The 16,644-nt window shown below is 47.7% G+C and overlaps 1 protein-coding gene across 6 annotated transcripts in view; it reads right to left on the reverse strand.

Annotated features, from left to right (window-relative positions):
• The window catches only part of PIP4K2A (phosphatidylinositol-5-phosphate 4-kinase type 2 alpha), a 194,312-nt gene that overhangs the window by 46,859 nt on the left and 130,809 nt on the right, over positions 1 to 16,644 (reverse strand). For 5 of the 6 annotated variants that reach the window (XM_045060992.1, XM_045060995.1, XM_003988149.5 and 2 more), the window contains exon 4: positions 4,693 to 4,845. The exons of the other annotated variant lie outside the window; for it this stretch is intronic. In XM_045060992.1, coding sequence (XP_044916927.1) covers positions 4,693 to 4,845 — 153 coding nt within the window. The remainder of the gene's footprint in view (positions 1 to 4,692; positions 4,846 to 16,644) is intronic. 6 annotated transcript variants of the gene reach the window in all.

Raw genomic sequence — 16,644 nt, forward strand, 5'->3', positions numbered from 1 at the left:
TTTAAACCCTGAATTGCAAAAACTCAAAAGATACTCTTAGGCATTTCTTGATCATTTATACTAACTTGTTCCCTCTCCTGAAACTTCTAAAATTTTACTGACACTGACTCTGAATTTCAGTTAACGCTGAAGGACAGAAGACCAAAACTCCCAGTGAATTCAAGCCGGTGGGAAACAAAGAATCACTCACTTAAAGAGGAAGTAAGACATTCAAGCAGGTTCTTGGCCATTTTTTTTTTCCCCCTTTTCGAATGCTCTCTGACACGGTCGGGCCAGTCAGCTGATAATCGTCACTTACAAGACCCAAGTTTACTCTAGCCTGACAAAATCCGAAGATGGCGTTGACACCAAAACATTAGGTTATTTTCCCAAATAAAACAAAGAGAAAACCAAATAAAGTAAAAGAGACTTGTAAGTGTTTCCTTTGCTAAATAGACATTTCCCGCTGGTCTGAGAGACGACGCTGAGTAGAAATTAGGGTAGGATTTCGGCCACATGTCAACACTAAAAGCAAGATACCAGGACTTGGGAAAAATTCGAACTCCTGGTGGTTTGAATCCTCCTAATTCTGCAACAGGACCACACGGTATCAGAAACCAGGCCCCCCAGTGGATCGAAAGAGTTCACGGGGTTCAACACCGGGAGGGAGTAGAACAGTATTTATCTTAGTCATTTGTTTAGCACGGACCATACACCAACCCGAGCAGGTTGTAAAAATCAATTCGCCTAATTAGCACAAAACCTAAGGAGGTTGGTGCTTGATGAAGGAGGTTCTGTGATCCAAATTTTATAGGCTGAGAAGCGGCAGGGAGAGGTTAGGTAACTTGCCCCAGGTCGCGGCGCTGGTCACAGGCAAAAGTGAGCACACAGCTCCGCAGTCCGAGGCTTGAACCCTCTCCCACACCGCGTGGCCGGGGAGGTAGGCTCGTCAGAAGCTTAATCCCAGGAAAAATGTATTTAAACATCTAGCAATGTTCCACTTCTCCAGACACTGGCCTGCTCTCTGACCTTCCAGACCATAGCTGCGGCTCTAGGGAGATTTCATCAAAACGGAAAACAACGAAGGAAAAGAGAAGGGAAAAGAGAAGTCAAAGGGCCATGCCATGACCACAGCTATCAGCAAGTCCATCCGTTTATTCCACAGGAGACACCCTCTCGGAGGGCCGGTCCCGTCCGTTGACAGGTAATGTGAACAAGTCTCATTGCTTGTCTACCAGCCCAGGTGGTTCAGAAGCACAGCACATCAGAAGGTAAAGGCGGCGAAAAGCAACACGAAAGGGAAGAATTGACAGTTGCCGCTAAAGCAAGAGACAGAAATTTATGACTCCAGAAAAATCCCAGAGTTAGTCAAAGCGGGAAGAAAGGCCTGACGTGCATCTCAGACGCCTCTGAGCGTCACCGAACAGAGCAGAGAACCACAACTCCTGGATTGCAGATGACGCGGCCTGTGTCTGATCGCCCGGAACAGCAACCCAGGGGCACGAGCAGGGCTGAGCTCAGCACCATGGAAAGTTACCCACAGCTCATCGGAAGGTGGCCTGTGAGAGGAGCAGCGTGAAGAAGGTTCAAGTTCGGGCTGGAGGAAGCCAGGCCGGCAGAGGGCCGGGGAACCCGTGCAAACTGCCCCCTCCCTGGCACGATCGTGTCGATCGAGTGTAATTACCGTCTGGTTTCAGCAGCCTACGATGATGATTTTCTTTTAAAGCCCTAGGAAATTCTGTGCTGCACGGCTGTTTGCAAGGATGACGTTTATTGTGCCACATGCCCCCTCGGTGGGGTGCTCCTCAAGACAGCGCTGTCTGATCTTAATACCAAGAACAGTTGTGTTCCTCCTGAACAACCGATCCATCTGTACCTTCAGGCACAGCAGCCGTGTAACTGACTCACTCAGGTTTCTCTTTCCGCTTTGGATGCTAGGAAACTGCGGTCTACCGGATCTCATGCTACCAAGCACACTGGTCACCATGGCATGACACTTTCGGCTCATCCCACGCTCCGTTTTGTGCCTTCGCCCCCTCCTTCCCTCTTCTACGTTCCCTTTCTTCCCACTGATTCTATCCTTGAAGGCCACCTTATATCCTTTCTGGAATTAGGTCAAGAGTAAGACCGTGAACAAATGAATGAATGAATGAATGAATGGAACTCAGGTGGGGACACTGAGGTTCAGAGATCGCCTAAGTAGCCATTTCATAACAAGCTAGGATCTATGTCTCCTGCCTTTCAACGTCACGTCCTTTACATTAATTGTGTTAACAATGGTGATTCTCAATGATCAAGACGCTTTATATTTAAAAATACTATTTCTAAGAGGAAAGAAAAATCCAGATGTTGGTTAATTGAGACTTTTCTGGATGAAGAACATACCGAGAAAATAACAATTTTCTAGCAGCGGAACGGAAGGAAATCTTGAGCGCTCTGAAAGCCCTGGGAGCACGTCAATCGATTTGTTTTGATCCCTGATGTATTTTATGTAATACTAACACTATGTCAGATCTGCATGTTAGGGTACAGGGACTACCCGGGAGAAAACGTTTCAAACGGTGATTTCTGTAAAGTCAAAAAAATTCTCAACTCAACGTTGTCATCAAGGAGTTGATGCTTGAATTGTGTGTCACCTTTTACTAGAACAGTATCAGAGTCATGTATCAGAAGGGTATGTTTTCATCAGTCACTTGAGGTATCACTTTGCTTTGAATGTTCTGAGGCAATTTAGAGAAAGAATAAAAAGAATGTCTAAGTATGACATTAAGTTCCAGAGGGGGAACATGAAATAGTAGACAGCTGAAAAGGTGAACAGGTAAACGCTGCCTCTTACAATCCAATCCATTCAGAAGCGAGTGCCTTAGTGTTTCCCCCCTCGCCTGTACTATGCCGGCATTTTAAAGCGTCCTTCGTATTAGGCAATAGCATAAATGCTCTAGAACAGGTTTCAAAAGGAACAGATGTTATAAAAGATTTTTTAGATAGGAAATGAATTTACAGGCTGACTAATGTTTTTAGAAAACAAATCAGGCGCAGTCCCCCGTTTCCTGAGACAGAATATAGCTCAAAGATGTTGACAGATTTCACTGCGAGCAGAATGCAGTCGATCACATTTGCAAAGATGGGAGGAAACAGCAACTGTGCAGAAATGATCCACGATGGTCAGAACATCGTGCGTGACCATAAAGGAAGGAAGCTGACTTTTATTTTTTATTTATTTATGTATTTAAAAATTTTTTTAATGTTTATTTTTGAGAGCGAGCGAGCGAGCATGAGCGGGGGAGGGGCAGAGAGAGCGGGAGACAAAGAATCTGAAGCAGGCTCCGGGCTCTGAGCTGTCAGCACAGGGCCCGACGCGGGGCTCGAACTCACAAACGACGAGATCATGACCTGAGCTGAAGTCGGACGCTTCACCGACTGAGCCACCCAGGCGTCCCGGAAAATGACTTTTAAACAGACATCTCGGGAGCTCACAAGTCCAAAGGAGCACTGCCATCAACACAGTCACCTTAAGAGGCGGGTACATAATAATGGTTCAGAATCCTTTGGTTAACACAGGCAGGGCCCTCAGCACTTTGTCTGACTACCTTCTGTGCAGCCAATCGTTACCTGGAGGTATTCAGGTAAAAAAACAAAGCAGGACTCTAAAAGCGCGCGTGTGTGTGTGTGTGTGTGCGCGCGCGCGCACGCACATGTACGTGTTTTAGCGTGTGGTTCAAACACGAGCTCTGAGGAGGACCGCTATGATGTTGTAAGCAATGGTTACATTCACGCCACTGTTGTATGACTTAATGAGAATGGTTCCCACCACCATATCTTGAGCTCCTAAGGTATGGCAGACGGGGTGCTAAAAGTACCTGGTGTACATTCTCCCGTTCAACCCTCAGGACTCCAGAGTTAGGTGCTGTTATTATCTCCACTGTATAAATCAAGGAAGAAAATGAGGCTCTGAAGTCCAGAAGTCATGTGGTTAGTAGGCGACAGGGCTGGGATTTGAACCCAGGATTGTCTGATACTGGACTGCATGCTCGTATTCCACAGTAAGTGGAAGAGCCTTTTGTACCTCTGGCTGGGCCCTGAGAACAGTTGTTCTATCAGGCACACTTACATTGGAATTTATTGAGATTGAGGGAGGGAGGGAGGGAGGGAGGGAGACAGAAGGACAGACTGCTGCTCCCAAGGGTACCTTCATTTTATCCCCAGGGGATTATAAAGGGATAACATGAGGGGTGAAAAAGAGGCAGGAAACACAATCACCCACTTTCTCAAACCAAACAATTTTCTGAGAGTGGGGTGGACCTTTCTGGGGCCAGGACAGGAAGAGACCGAGAAAACAGGACAGGATTTGGACATGTAAGCGAATAAGTCCTCGAGAGGTCAACACCTAACTTCTGGCATGGGTGAAACACTTCTGAAATGTTGCCCAATCTTAAACCGAGTGATTTTAAAATCAGAACGGTCATCGTCAAAACTATTACGGAGAAGAGTTTCACATGACGAATGTTTTATACGTCACTAATGATCTTCCTAGTATAAGAATTCCTGAATGTTATCAGTCATCTGGCCACAGTAATGTTAAGAAACCCAGCTAGAGGCGACTTTTATGCCAAATGTGTTCTCATCATTTCCTACCTAGATCTTTGGTCTTGGTCCTAATTCATCGTGAGTTTCAGTTCACTTTCTCAAGAGTTTCAAATAAAGAAAAGTTACCTGGTGGTATTTCTTCAGGATGTTGTGCATTTCGGCCACATCTTCACTTGTGATGGTCTTGATGATGTATCTCTTGTCATAGGAAGTGTGGAATCGAGCCCCGCTGCGTGCCTGGGAGTCGTTGGGAAGGGGTGCGCTCCTCGTCAAGGAATTCTTCCCGTTGGGATAAGGTTGGAGGGAAGAGGAAAGAGACTGGTTAGAGGCATGGCTTTCTCATTTGCAGATCACGTGCTGTCATCACAAGTCTTCAAACACGGTTCCGTTTGGAAGAAATCGGTGTAAGTAGGGTGACATTGTATATTCATAGTAACTCAAGCGGGTAGTCTTTCAAATGTAATGCAGACAGCTTGGATCCGTACTGTGCTTCCAGTGTCCTTAAAGTAGGCGAATCCTAGAATTACAATCAAAGTTACTGTGTTCACCTTGTTCTCTCCTTTTTAAAAGAAAACTTTCGGGGCGCCTGGGAGGCGCAGTCGGTTAAGCGTCCGACTTCGGCCAGGTCACGATCTCGCGGTCCGTGGGTTCGAGCCCCGCGTCAGGCTCTGGGCTGATGGCTCGGAGCCTGGAGCCTGTTTCCGATTCTGTGTCTCCCTCTCTCTCTGCCCCTCCCCCGTTCATGCTCTGTCTCTCTCTGTCCCAAAAATAAATAAAAGTTGAAAAAAAAATTAAAAAAAAAAACTTTCAAAAATGTTTATTTATGTTTGAGAAAGAGACAGAGTGTGAGCGGGGGAGGGGCAGAGAGAGAGGGAGACACAGAATCCGAAGCAGGATCCAAGCACAGAGGCCGGCACGGAACTTGAACCCACGAACCGCGAGATCGTGACCTGAGCCGAAGTCGGACGCTCAACCGACTGAGTCACCCAGGCGCCCCTCACCTTGTTCTTTTCTGAGTGGGACAGGGCTCGGATTTTCTTCTGAATAAAATTAGGTTCCAGTCGTGAAAACCTTTTTTTTATATATATATATTCCCTGAGTGGTTTCCTTATAGGACAGGTATTCTCCTAAACAGCAGGTGCAAAGCATTTCTTTCTCCTAATTCTGGTAACATCTCCATGAAATGGTTACTATTAATATTATCACAGTTTTACAGATGAGGAGACGGGAGAAGAGATGGGTTGATCATTGGGCAAAGGTCACACGGCTAGTACGGGGAAGGGCTAGGATCCCATCTCCAGGGCCGCTGGCTCAGATCCCAGGTCCTCAACTAGGAAAACTACTCAAAACTGTGTTGTCTGCAGCATGCCTGGGGAGGAGCCGGGGCAGGTGTATTCTAAACTAGCTCCTCCGGAGATTCTGACTTGGTCCACCCTCCACCCCCCCCCCCCCCTTCAGCCACTTTTGAGAACAACTTAGCTCCTGGAGAGTGGATGAGGAAGGGCTCTTGGAGCACCAGTTCATTCCAGTATCTGGGTCACACTAATGGCACTCTAGCTACATAAGCCCACCCTGACGTCTCCCCTCTTCTCATTTGTGGCTCTCCTGTTTGAATCTGTTTTCTTTCTTTCTTTCTTTCTTTTTTTAAGATTAAAAAAAAATGTTTACGGGCACCTGGGTGGCTCAGTCAGTTAAGCGTCTGACTTTGGCTCAGGTCTTGATCTCATGGTCCGTGGGTTCGAGCCCCACGTCGGGCTCTGTGCTGACAGCTCAGGGCCTGGAGCCCATTTCGGATTCTGTGTCTCCCTCTCTCTCTCTCTCTCTCTTGCTTGCGCGCTCTCTCTCTCTCAAAAATAAAAACACTAAAAAAAAATTTTTTTTTAATATTTTATTAAAAAAAATTTTTTTAATGTTTTTATTTATTTGTGTGAGAGACAGAGTGCAAGCAGGGCAGAACCAGAGGGAGAGGGAGACACAGAATCCGAAGCAGGCTCCAGGCTCTGATCTCTCAGCACAGAGTCCGACGTGGGGCTCGAACCCACGGACCATGAGATCATGACCTGAGCCAAAGTCGGACGCTTAACCGACTGAGCCACCCAGGCCCCCGATGTTAATTTATATTTGAGAGAGACAGAGAAAGTGTGTGGGAGCACACCGACAAGGGAGGGGCAAAGAGAGGAGGCAGAAGATCTGACTGAGCCACCCAGGCACCCCAATCTCCTGTTTTCTTGACCTCCCCCACTTCCCCCACCTTCTCACACTGGTCACTCAGCCGACTAGGATAACCTGTAGCATCTGAGAAGTCTGGTCCCCACCCTGGCTACCTGTGCTCCTCAGCGTTGCCCTTCCTGCCCTGCCTGGCCCCACTCGGCTGTGTCTGAGGGATTCAAAGGCAAAGACCCTTTCCCCCTCCAACTTCCTCTCTACCAGTGGGCACTCCAAAGCCCCAGTGAATGTCTCGTTAAGGGACAGACGTCTTTAGAGAGGCAGGGGATATCACTGCATCATGGAGTTTCAAGGGGAGAGTTCCTCTGTGTCTGGTAGATTCAAGTCTCCTTATCCTTCCCTTCCTTTCTAGATGAAATCCAGCAAGGTTTGGCTATATGAAGCAGAACTAAATTGCGGGGGCAGAGTAAGACCTCCTGAAGGTCCGCCTCGGGCTGAGGGAGGGTCTCCCAGGCTGGGTGCTGTCCCGTGCGTCTTGCTTGCGATGTGGCGGCCACACCTGTCAAGTGCAAAGCCAATGCTGCCGATTAACTGAATTTCCTTTCCTCAGCCTATTAGAAACTGGAGAGGGGGGGAAAAAATCGATGCAACTTGCAATGACTTTACATAGCAGGATTTGGCAGTGTTAAGTCATTCTTAAGACTGCTGAAATTCATTAGACCGAGAAGGATGGAAATAATTTTCAGGATGAAAATGGCCATATTGATAAAGAGTTTAATTCTCAATCACGTTTTTCTTTCTCCCCTCAAAAAAAAAAAAAAAATTCTCCTTAGTAGAATAAAAAGGAAGAGAATCAGAGTGAATTTTCCCTTTAGGGGTTTTAAATGCTAGCAAAAAAAACCACAACAACCAGTCATTGCTACTGGCTAATGGTCTCACATTTTCCTCCCACACGTTAACCTGCAGAAAATTATTTCAAATAACTCCTTTCAGGAAGGGGGTGGGGTATATAGTAAAGGGCACCTGTGTTCTGCAAAGGACAGAATTAAGGCAGCATATTTACAGATCGCTTTCCTAGGTGTTACAGAGGCCACTGGGAAGACAATACAATTGAAAGCTGCACACTAAGTGCTTCTCAAACTTTAAGGAGCAACCAAATCACCTGGGATCCTGTTAAAATGCAGGTTCTGACCCAGCAGGCGTGGGGTGGGTCATCTGAAGCAGATGGGGCTGCTCACAGCAGGTCTGCCGCCCGTGGGACAACCAAGGGTCCACTGCACGGTGGCTATGACGTGTTTTGTGTGTTCTTAGTGCGTAAAGTCATTACACACTTACCTGCACGAACACCTTTCCCGTTATATTCTGTGCAACTCTGCTTTGATTAAAATGGGAGGCTTTACGGTGAGGATGAAGAATTGATGGCATCCACTGTATTAATTCATTAAAGGAGTGTTTCATTATGATATGTACAAGGCAGCGTCTGAATTTCCAAAGGGCTGGAAATGATTCATCCAATGAGCAGTAACTCCTTAGCTCAGACGCTACCTCCTTGCAAATTCTTTGTCTCCCCCTTCAGTTTCAAATATATTGACAAGCACTTATCATAGACTCTGTATGAGCATACTGCCCACGTCCTAATCCTGGTCATAACACTTTACAAATTCTAATCTTAATTCTGCCTCAACTCAGTTTTTCAATAATCACGTGAGTGGTCCCAACCTACAGTGCCTACTTCCACTATGTGTAAGGATTTTTTTTTAAGGCTCTTCGGTTTCAAATAATCAGTGAAGTTAGGAACAGATACTTGTCACCGTTAAGAATGTACCTTTTATAATCACTATGAATGTAAAAAGACAGGGAATCAAGTTCACCGAACGACCTAGACAAGCAGAAAATCAGAAAACACAATTTATACAAAATGCACGATCCTTGGAATGACTCAAGCACTTGGGAAAATCCAACTCATTAGCTCGTATTTTATTTTCACAACATTCCTCTGAGATAGGAAAGGTCAGGTGCATTTTCCCACTTGAAGATAACCAAACTGTGGAGTACAACGGAGTCAAGTAATAATGCCTAAGCCTCCTGCCGGAAGCTTCCTCTGAGGAAGCCAGAAAGGGCAATTTTTGAAAAGACTTTTGACATTACTTAACATCATCATCATCGACTTTCTGTGGTCTTTGAAATGAGGTAGTGGGGGGAGGGGGGAGAGAGAGAGAGAGAGAGAGAGAGAGAGAGAGACAGAGAGAGAGAGAGAGTGTGTGTGTGTGTGTGTGTGTGTGTGTGTGTGTGTGTGTGTGTGTAAAGGCAGTACTGTGTAATGGTAGGGAGCCGGGCTGGAACCCAGTACGTGTTCTGTCACTCCTCAACCCTTGGATGTCATTTAGCCTCTCTGAGCCTCAGTTTCTGTGTTTGTGAACTGATGGAGAATAAAGCAGGGGAGAGGGGGAGCTGAATGAGATGTCTACCTCAGACCTTTCATAACTCTAAGAACGTCTTTACCCGAAGGCACGACGTGCCGCTCCAGGAACCGGAGATTCACCTCGGAGGGTGAGTCTGCATATTTCCCAACAGAAGTGTAGTCAGAAAAGTATGCCCACTCAGCAGGGGCATGATGATGGTTTAGGACGTCTGGGCCATGATTCAACAGGGGGTGGCAATCGTTCTTAGGGGAGCATGAAACTGACGCTTCGCTGATTGCAGATGGGCTCAGGACAATTTCAGCAAGGCCAAGAAAAGGGGCTGAGGGGAGGAGGTCAGGGCTGCGGGCCGACAGGACTCGCTGAGCAGCCTCGGTACAGTCTGCTACCTAGCAAAGCCGAATATTGAAATTCTTCAGTGCGCTCCGCTCTGTCCCAAAGGAAAAACGGACTGTAGAATCACACAGGATGCTTGGTGAGTTTGCGAGGCCAAGAGGAGGAAGGCCCGAGAGAAGCAGAGCTTGGGATGGCCTTCAGGAGCCCCCAGAGGGGCCCTCTGTGTGTAAGTAATTCTCTTAATCCACGAGCACGACAGCTGGAAACAACCTTGGAGATTATTCCAAACCATCCCATTACAGGCAAGAAAATAGAAGCCCGGAGTGGAAATGACTTGCCTCCCTCAGTGCGTTAACACCTCGGTGGGATGAGGTACGTGGGGGGGCCCTGCAGGGGCAGTCGGCCACCATCCCCCCCGGGCTGGAGAGTCTGGGGGCGCATCAACAATGGGACCGTTGACACAGATTCTTCCGTGGTGACAAATGCCTTCGAATCACAACTTAAGAGCACGGGCGAACTGGCCCAAAACCAAAAGTGTCTTCGGGTTTGCAGTTTCGCCAAGGAAAGGTAAATCCTCGGCAACAGCTTCGACGCGAATGCAGCCCAGAGTCCTCAATTCGCACTTTTATTAACATGTGTATTTATGTATCCTGACTCATCCTACGATGAAGCTGTTCGTTCCTCGACTTGGGGGAGGAGGGGTAGGAGTAGGAGCCATCTTCTCTCCAGGCAAGAGCGGAAAGTGATGGATGTTTGTGGAACAGGTTTCGGGACAGGGAAAGCATGTGTGGCTGAGTCCCGGGCTTGGAGTCAGACAATCCAATGGCACAGAGGGCGGCTGGGAGATGCCTAAGCACTCAGTATTTCCGCCGGGCCCGTCCGTGCACTGGGGTGACAGCACCAATCCTGAGATTTCTTCACATTTCTGACCAGGTGGCGTAGTTCATTGTGCCTGTTTTAATCAGTCCACACGTTCTGGGAATTGCTGGGGGTTCTCATTCTCTTCTGGGGACTGACTCCTATCTTTACAGACTGCCCCATCCTCTGCCTTTCCCTGCTTAAAGCAATAAGGGTTTTCTTGGCAAAGAATGCCAAGGCTGAAAGAAGCAATCCTTTCCTCCGGGAGTGCTAAACTCTGGCTCATTCTCTACAATGCTCAACTGGTAAGGAAAGAAAGAAACAGAAAAAGAAGTTAAGGCGAAAATCTGCAAGCTAGGACAAGATCCGCACGGAAGAAAGAAGGTCCAGCTGATGGCACCATTTAAAAAAAAAAAAAAAATCTTTCTAAGGGCACCTGGGTGGCTCAGTCGGTTCAGCGTCCGACTCTCGGTTTCAACTCACGTCATGATCTGGTGATTTCGGGCTCTGTGCCGACAGCGCAGAGCCTGCTTGGGATTCTCTCTCTCTGCCCCTTCCTCACCCATGCCGTCTCTCTCTCTCTCAAAATAAGTACATAAACTTAAAAAAAAAAAAATTCTTTCTCATCTGGACCACCTGATTTAAAGACCAAGTCTGAGATGAAAGTCTGATCTGACCAAAGGCCTACAAAGCACCATTTAGAGGGCTGGTTCAGAGACCTTCAAGGTAATTCCTATTTCCCAAATAAAAAATTTACTGTCAGGAATGTTCACCCTGACCTACCTGTCCATGTGTATGAGAAAGCTGCCTAGAGTGTGGAGCTCTACTCTCATTAGAGAACAGATTCCCTGTCAAGGACAAAGCTTAGAGAGTTATATATTCTGCAATAAGGTGTGCTTAAAAAATTCAAAATGTGGGATTCTGAACCTCTCAGTTCAAAAGTGTGAACATGCAAAACAAAGTGACCTGGGGATATCTGGGGTCAAGGTCACAACACAGTCACAATATAAAGGCAATTCAGGGCATTGAGTGTGTGAAATGTCCATCCCATTACATATTCCCAAGTCTAGAAGCCATCGGAAGAGAACGCATTATCACCAACCTACTAAGTACACACTCATCAGAAGATTCTGAACGTCGAGACCATCTCTCTGTATTTACTTTATTCATACCTCTATCTAGTTTCCTCATATTTCCTCAGGCTCACATTAACATAAGCAGAGGCCTGATGTTTCAAGTTCCAAACAGTGCTGATGAGGAAAGTAGGAGACGGTATAACATGGAATTGGACACGGGAACTTTAGAAATCAAGACTATGAATTTGGACAAGTTATTTAAGCTCTTTGTGCCTCAGTGTCCACATGTGTAGAAAGGTAATAATGATGAGGATAATGATAATACCAATCAAAAGTTTGTTGGGGGTTAAATTAGAGAATGTAAACTTTTTATAATAGTGCCTGGAATACAGTAGTACTCAGTAAACAGTAGCTATTATTATAAATAGTAAATTTCAACTTGGAAGCTACTTAGAGGGGCAGACTGATATCGACAGATGATTCTGCAGGTTAGGAAGTTAAGAATGAAGGATTTATAGAGGTGCCTGGGTGGCTCAGTCGGTTAGGCGTCTGACTTCAGCCCAGGTCAAGATCTCGCGGTTCACGAGTTTGAGCCCCGCGTCGGACTCTGTGCTGACAGCTCAGAGCCTGGAGCCTGCTTAGGATTCTGTGTCTCCCTCTCTCTACCCCTTGCCCACTCACACTCTGTCTCTCTCTCTCAAAAATAAATAAACGTTAAAAAAAAAAAAATGAAGGACTCATAGTAGGTTCTTCTAATTTGCTCTTGATTCCTCCTGTCCCCGCCCTGGCCAAGCCTCTAGTTTGTACCCAGTGAAAATTGAGAGCCACACACTCTCCATTCACCTTTGCAGGTTATTTCCTACAGCCCTCCATAACAACCACTTATATTTTTATAAAAGAACTTAAAACATTTTATAAAGACCTTTCAAGTTGAAAATGCCCAACCCGCAAGGTCTTTCTCCTGTCCTTGGCCCCCGCTTACCTCCACCAAAGGGGAAGGGGGCGGGACAAGTCTCTAAAGAAATAGAAAGGGTGGGGGGAGGCAGCCGGGGGCAGTGGGTGCCTCCTTCTTGAGGAGGAGGAAGGGAGGAAAGTAGGCTGGCTGAAGATGCCCATGAATCTGCAGGAATAGCAGGGGTGGGGGGGGAGGGGACGGACTCAGGGTAGCCCAACGTGCAGGCCTCCGTTGCCTCTGTTACCTCGAGGGAGAAACAAGAATGATGAAGGGTGGGCAGGTGCCGGCTAAAGATGAGGGCTTGAGGAGAGGAATGGAGGTTTGGAAAAGCAACCTTGGAACTGATCGTCCGGGAAGTCACCTGTGTAATAGGTTGGCTTCCCACGAAACCACAGTCCCATTCAATGCGGGGCCTTAAAAGACTCACTTTAATATTCAAAATATGAATGAACAGACCTTGATACAGTGTCACTGCCCATAAGGTCTCAGCATGTATGACAGAAATAGAGCAAGTCAGAAGTTAAGGGCGACGAGCCCGCCCAACTCCCCTCCCCCGCCCCTCACTCTGTTACCTGATCATCTGCAAAGAAAGTTGGACTTCATGTCTCTAGGTTTCCTTCTCGCTCTCCTAATCGCTATTCAGTAATAGTTACTGCTGTTAGCTTGCAGAGACGTAGGAACGGATAATGATTTGCTGTCAGTTTAGGGTGAGATCTAATCACAAATGTAAAACTAACTGCTGTGTTCATTGGCTACCCCTTTCTTCTATACATGTGTTAGCTTCGTATTATAAACTATGTAACGTTTTAAATTCACTTGTTCTAAATGGAAATACCGTTATCACAACGCCCGGCCCTCAAGAAAAAGGCAACTGAAATCAGTGGTGGAAGGAAAAAACAAAATCATATACTGAATATAAACGAATCTTAAACCGCGAACATTCTTCTGTCTTCGTGGCGTTACTGAGCTGTAACTCACATACCACACAATTCACCTACTGCAAGTTCAATGGTTTTTTTTAGTATATATCCAGAGTTAACCATCCCCGCAATGAATTCTGGAACATTTTCATCACCTCAAAAAGAAGCCTGGGCCCGTTAGCAGTCACTCCCATTCTGACCCGCTCTAGGAAACCACAAATCCACGGTCTTCTAGATTTGCCTGTTCCGGACATTTCATAGAAACGCTCCTACGGGACAGAGGCGTGTGTGACAGAACCGAACTTTCTTCTTGCAAGTCCCCGACGTGACCGACGGTGCTGGCTGTAGCCCCTGGGCCGTCTCTGGGCGAGTGAAGTGACATTATGGGCGCCCTGTCCTCGGTCCAGTGCAGGGGATACATGACAGCCAGTAGATGCTGCGTCGTGGGGTACTTCTGGGCTTGCTGGGGAGTTGGGGGGGGGAGAGGATGGACTCTGACAAAAACTGAAATTCTGGGGCAAAGCTATTGGAGGTAGGGCGGGTAGCAATCTGACAACTGAGCCCAGTTTTGCTTGCCTATCTTGCCAGTTGGTAAGTGAACTTTTTTTCAGCACCTCCATTTTCCACAGCCACGTATATTACGAATCGTACAGCACCCTGTCCCCAAACCTCAAGAGCTGTGTTTGAAGCTCCAATATACCACGTCAGCCCTCCGCAGGGAATAAAGGAAGATCATGAGAGATACGGCTCCCTCTTCAGCGGCCTTCGTGCGCTTCTAAATGGAAATTTGTCGTCATTTCCCTTCAGAAAGGGATTAGTGGTGCCATCCTTCCTCCTCCCCACTCCTCTACAGTCTACACTGAAGAGGTTTGTTTCCTCAGTGGGAGGTCCGGGGTTGGGGGCGGGGGGGGGGTGTCCAGAAAAGTGGAGGAAATGTAAAGGTCAATTTGATTAGCTCATTCTAGCGGCCATCTTCTAATGTCTCTCATGAAAATGTCATGATTTAGCAACCATTACGGTCCCCTGTGCATTTTTTTTTTTTTTTAATACCCAAGCATTTTGAACACTTAATTCTCCTCGTCTTAGGCATTTTTGGTTTCTTCCCCCTCCCCCCCCGCCCCCCATTTTGATATGGTTTGCATTTCTGTTAAAACTCATGGATGGAGGGGCACCTGAGTGGCACAGTCGGTTAAGCGTCCAACTTCAGCCAGGTCACGATCTCGCGGTCCGTGAGTTCGAGCCCCGCATCGGGCTCTGGGCTGATGGCTCAGAGCCTGGAGCCTGTTTCCGATTCTGTGTCTCCCTCTCTCTCTGCGCCTCCCCCGTTCATGCTCTGTCTCTCTCTGTCCCAAAAATAAATAAACGTTGAAAAAAAAATTTTAAAAAAACCTCATGGATGGAGAGTTGTTTTCTTCTTCTTTTTTTTTAATCAACAGAGAGGCCGCTTAAAATCAGGCCTGTCATGCTCCAATGTATAGAGGCCACCATCTCACAAAGAGAACATGTCAATATTGTATATAAGAGCCTCGGCGACTGTCATCTACTCGAGATGACTTAATCACACATTCAGAGAGTTGACAGCTGGCAGGGCCTCAGCAAACATCGCATCCTTCTCCCTCATTTCACAGATGAGAAAACTGAGACTCACCGGGAGTAAGTGACTGGACGCAGCCACAGCCAACAGTCACTGAAGATCCAAACCTCAACCCAGCCCCCTTGCTCCCAGGAGACGCTCTTTTTTCCTAACCCACGCTACCTGTTTCGGGGACTTGAAACCTGGAAGCCGATCGCTCCCTGCGGACAACTCAGGATTACGATTACATGCCTCGAATCACAAGGCGGGGAGCCAGGAGCAACCACCCAATGAGGCTGCTTCCTGGGTTTGCGTTTGACAGATCTGAGAAAGCACAGATGGTCCTCTGACCTCGTCAGAGGGGGAAAGACCAACACGCTAACTTGAACATCATCACCAAGGATTTATTAAATGCCCACTGTGTTCAAAGTCGTGTGTTAAGCTCTTTGGGAATTTCAAAGGAAGTCTGAGCTGTGATCCCAGGCGCAGAGTGGCTTTCATTAAAAAGGGGAGCAAGACACATTGCAATTTAACACTTATCAATAATGAAATGGCGAGAAAAGAACACACAAATGAATGGTGATGGCCAGCAGAGAAAACAGCAGAGATGCGGGAACTTCACAGAGCGCCACGAGACCTCCTTCAAAAATCTCAGTCGGTTAAGCATCTGACTTTGGCTCAGGTCATGAGCTCACGCGTGGATCGTGAGTTCGAGCCCCACATCGGGCTCTGCGCCGACAGTGTGGAACCTGCCCGGGATTCTCTCTCCCCACCTCTCTCTCTGCCCCTCTTCTCTCTCTCTCTCTCTCTCTCTCTCTCTCTCTCTCTCTCTGTTAAAAAAACAAAACAAAACCCTCGGGTTGGTAACTGACCGAGATCAAAATACCCCAGACCTGTGTCTAAGGATCGTAATAAGCAAACACAACGTCTAACCCGGACAGGAGCTCCCTCCCTGACAAGATGACTGTCCGCTCCTGGTTGGAAATCACGGGCCATCACCCAAAGTGGGTTCAGGGTGAGGAACACACGCGAACAGGACGCCTGAGTTCTCAGGTGGGGACGGTAACCGGTTCAATTCAGAAGAAAGAGCAGAGAAAGCACAAGAAAAAAAAAAAAAAATCTGATGACGTTGGTGGGTTGTGAGGGAGTTTTCCCAAAAGTCTGTCAGGAGATCGTCCGATCCTTCGGTTTTCAGCCCCGGGAGGAGCTTCTGTCCGATACGCGCTGTGGGGCCCACGGAGGCTCAGCCGCGAGGCCCGCGGGAGTGAGAAGCTGTGAACAAGCTGGCTCAAGAGACAACAGTCCCAATGGGAAAAGGAAGAGTTGATATGGTTCAGGGAGCAAGTTCCAGGTGGTGACAGCGTAGGTAGGTAGGTTTGTCGAGAGACAAGCACCCACACGCCAACCCCTCCCAGGCCCGGGCCTCAGCTCCTGACCCTGACCCCGAGCACCCCCCAGGCTGCCCCACTGCATGACGACCTGCCCCTCCCCCGGGACTCGCACCCCCCCCCCCCCCCCGCTCTCCCAGCCCCTCAGGCTCCGCCACCCCCAACTCCTGTCACGTGTGTCTCAAAACTGCTCTCTGCCTCACCCTGTCACTCCCAAGTGCCCTGGTTTATGCCTCTTCACTTTGCTGGGGCACTGCACAGGCTCCGGGTTTTGTCACCTCCCCTTTCTGCATTCTGCGCGTGGCCACCCTCAGTCATCTTTAGACAATCCACACGTCCTCACATCACTCCCCTGTGCAAACTCCACACGGCTGCTCCGGGGCTGA

The sequence above is a fragment of the Felis catus genome, chromosome B4 (assembly GCF_018350175.1).
Source record: "Felis catus isolate Fca126 chromosome B4, F.catus_Fca126_mat1.0, whole genome shotgun sequence".
Lineage (NCBI taxonomy): Eukaryota > Metazoa > Chordata > Mammalia > Carnivora > Felidae > Felis > Felis catus.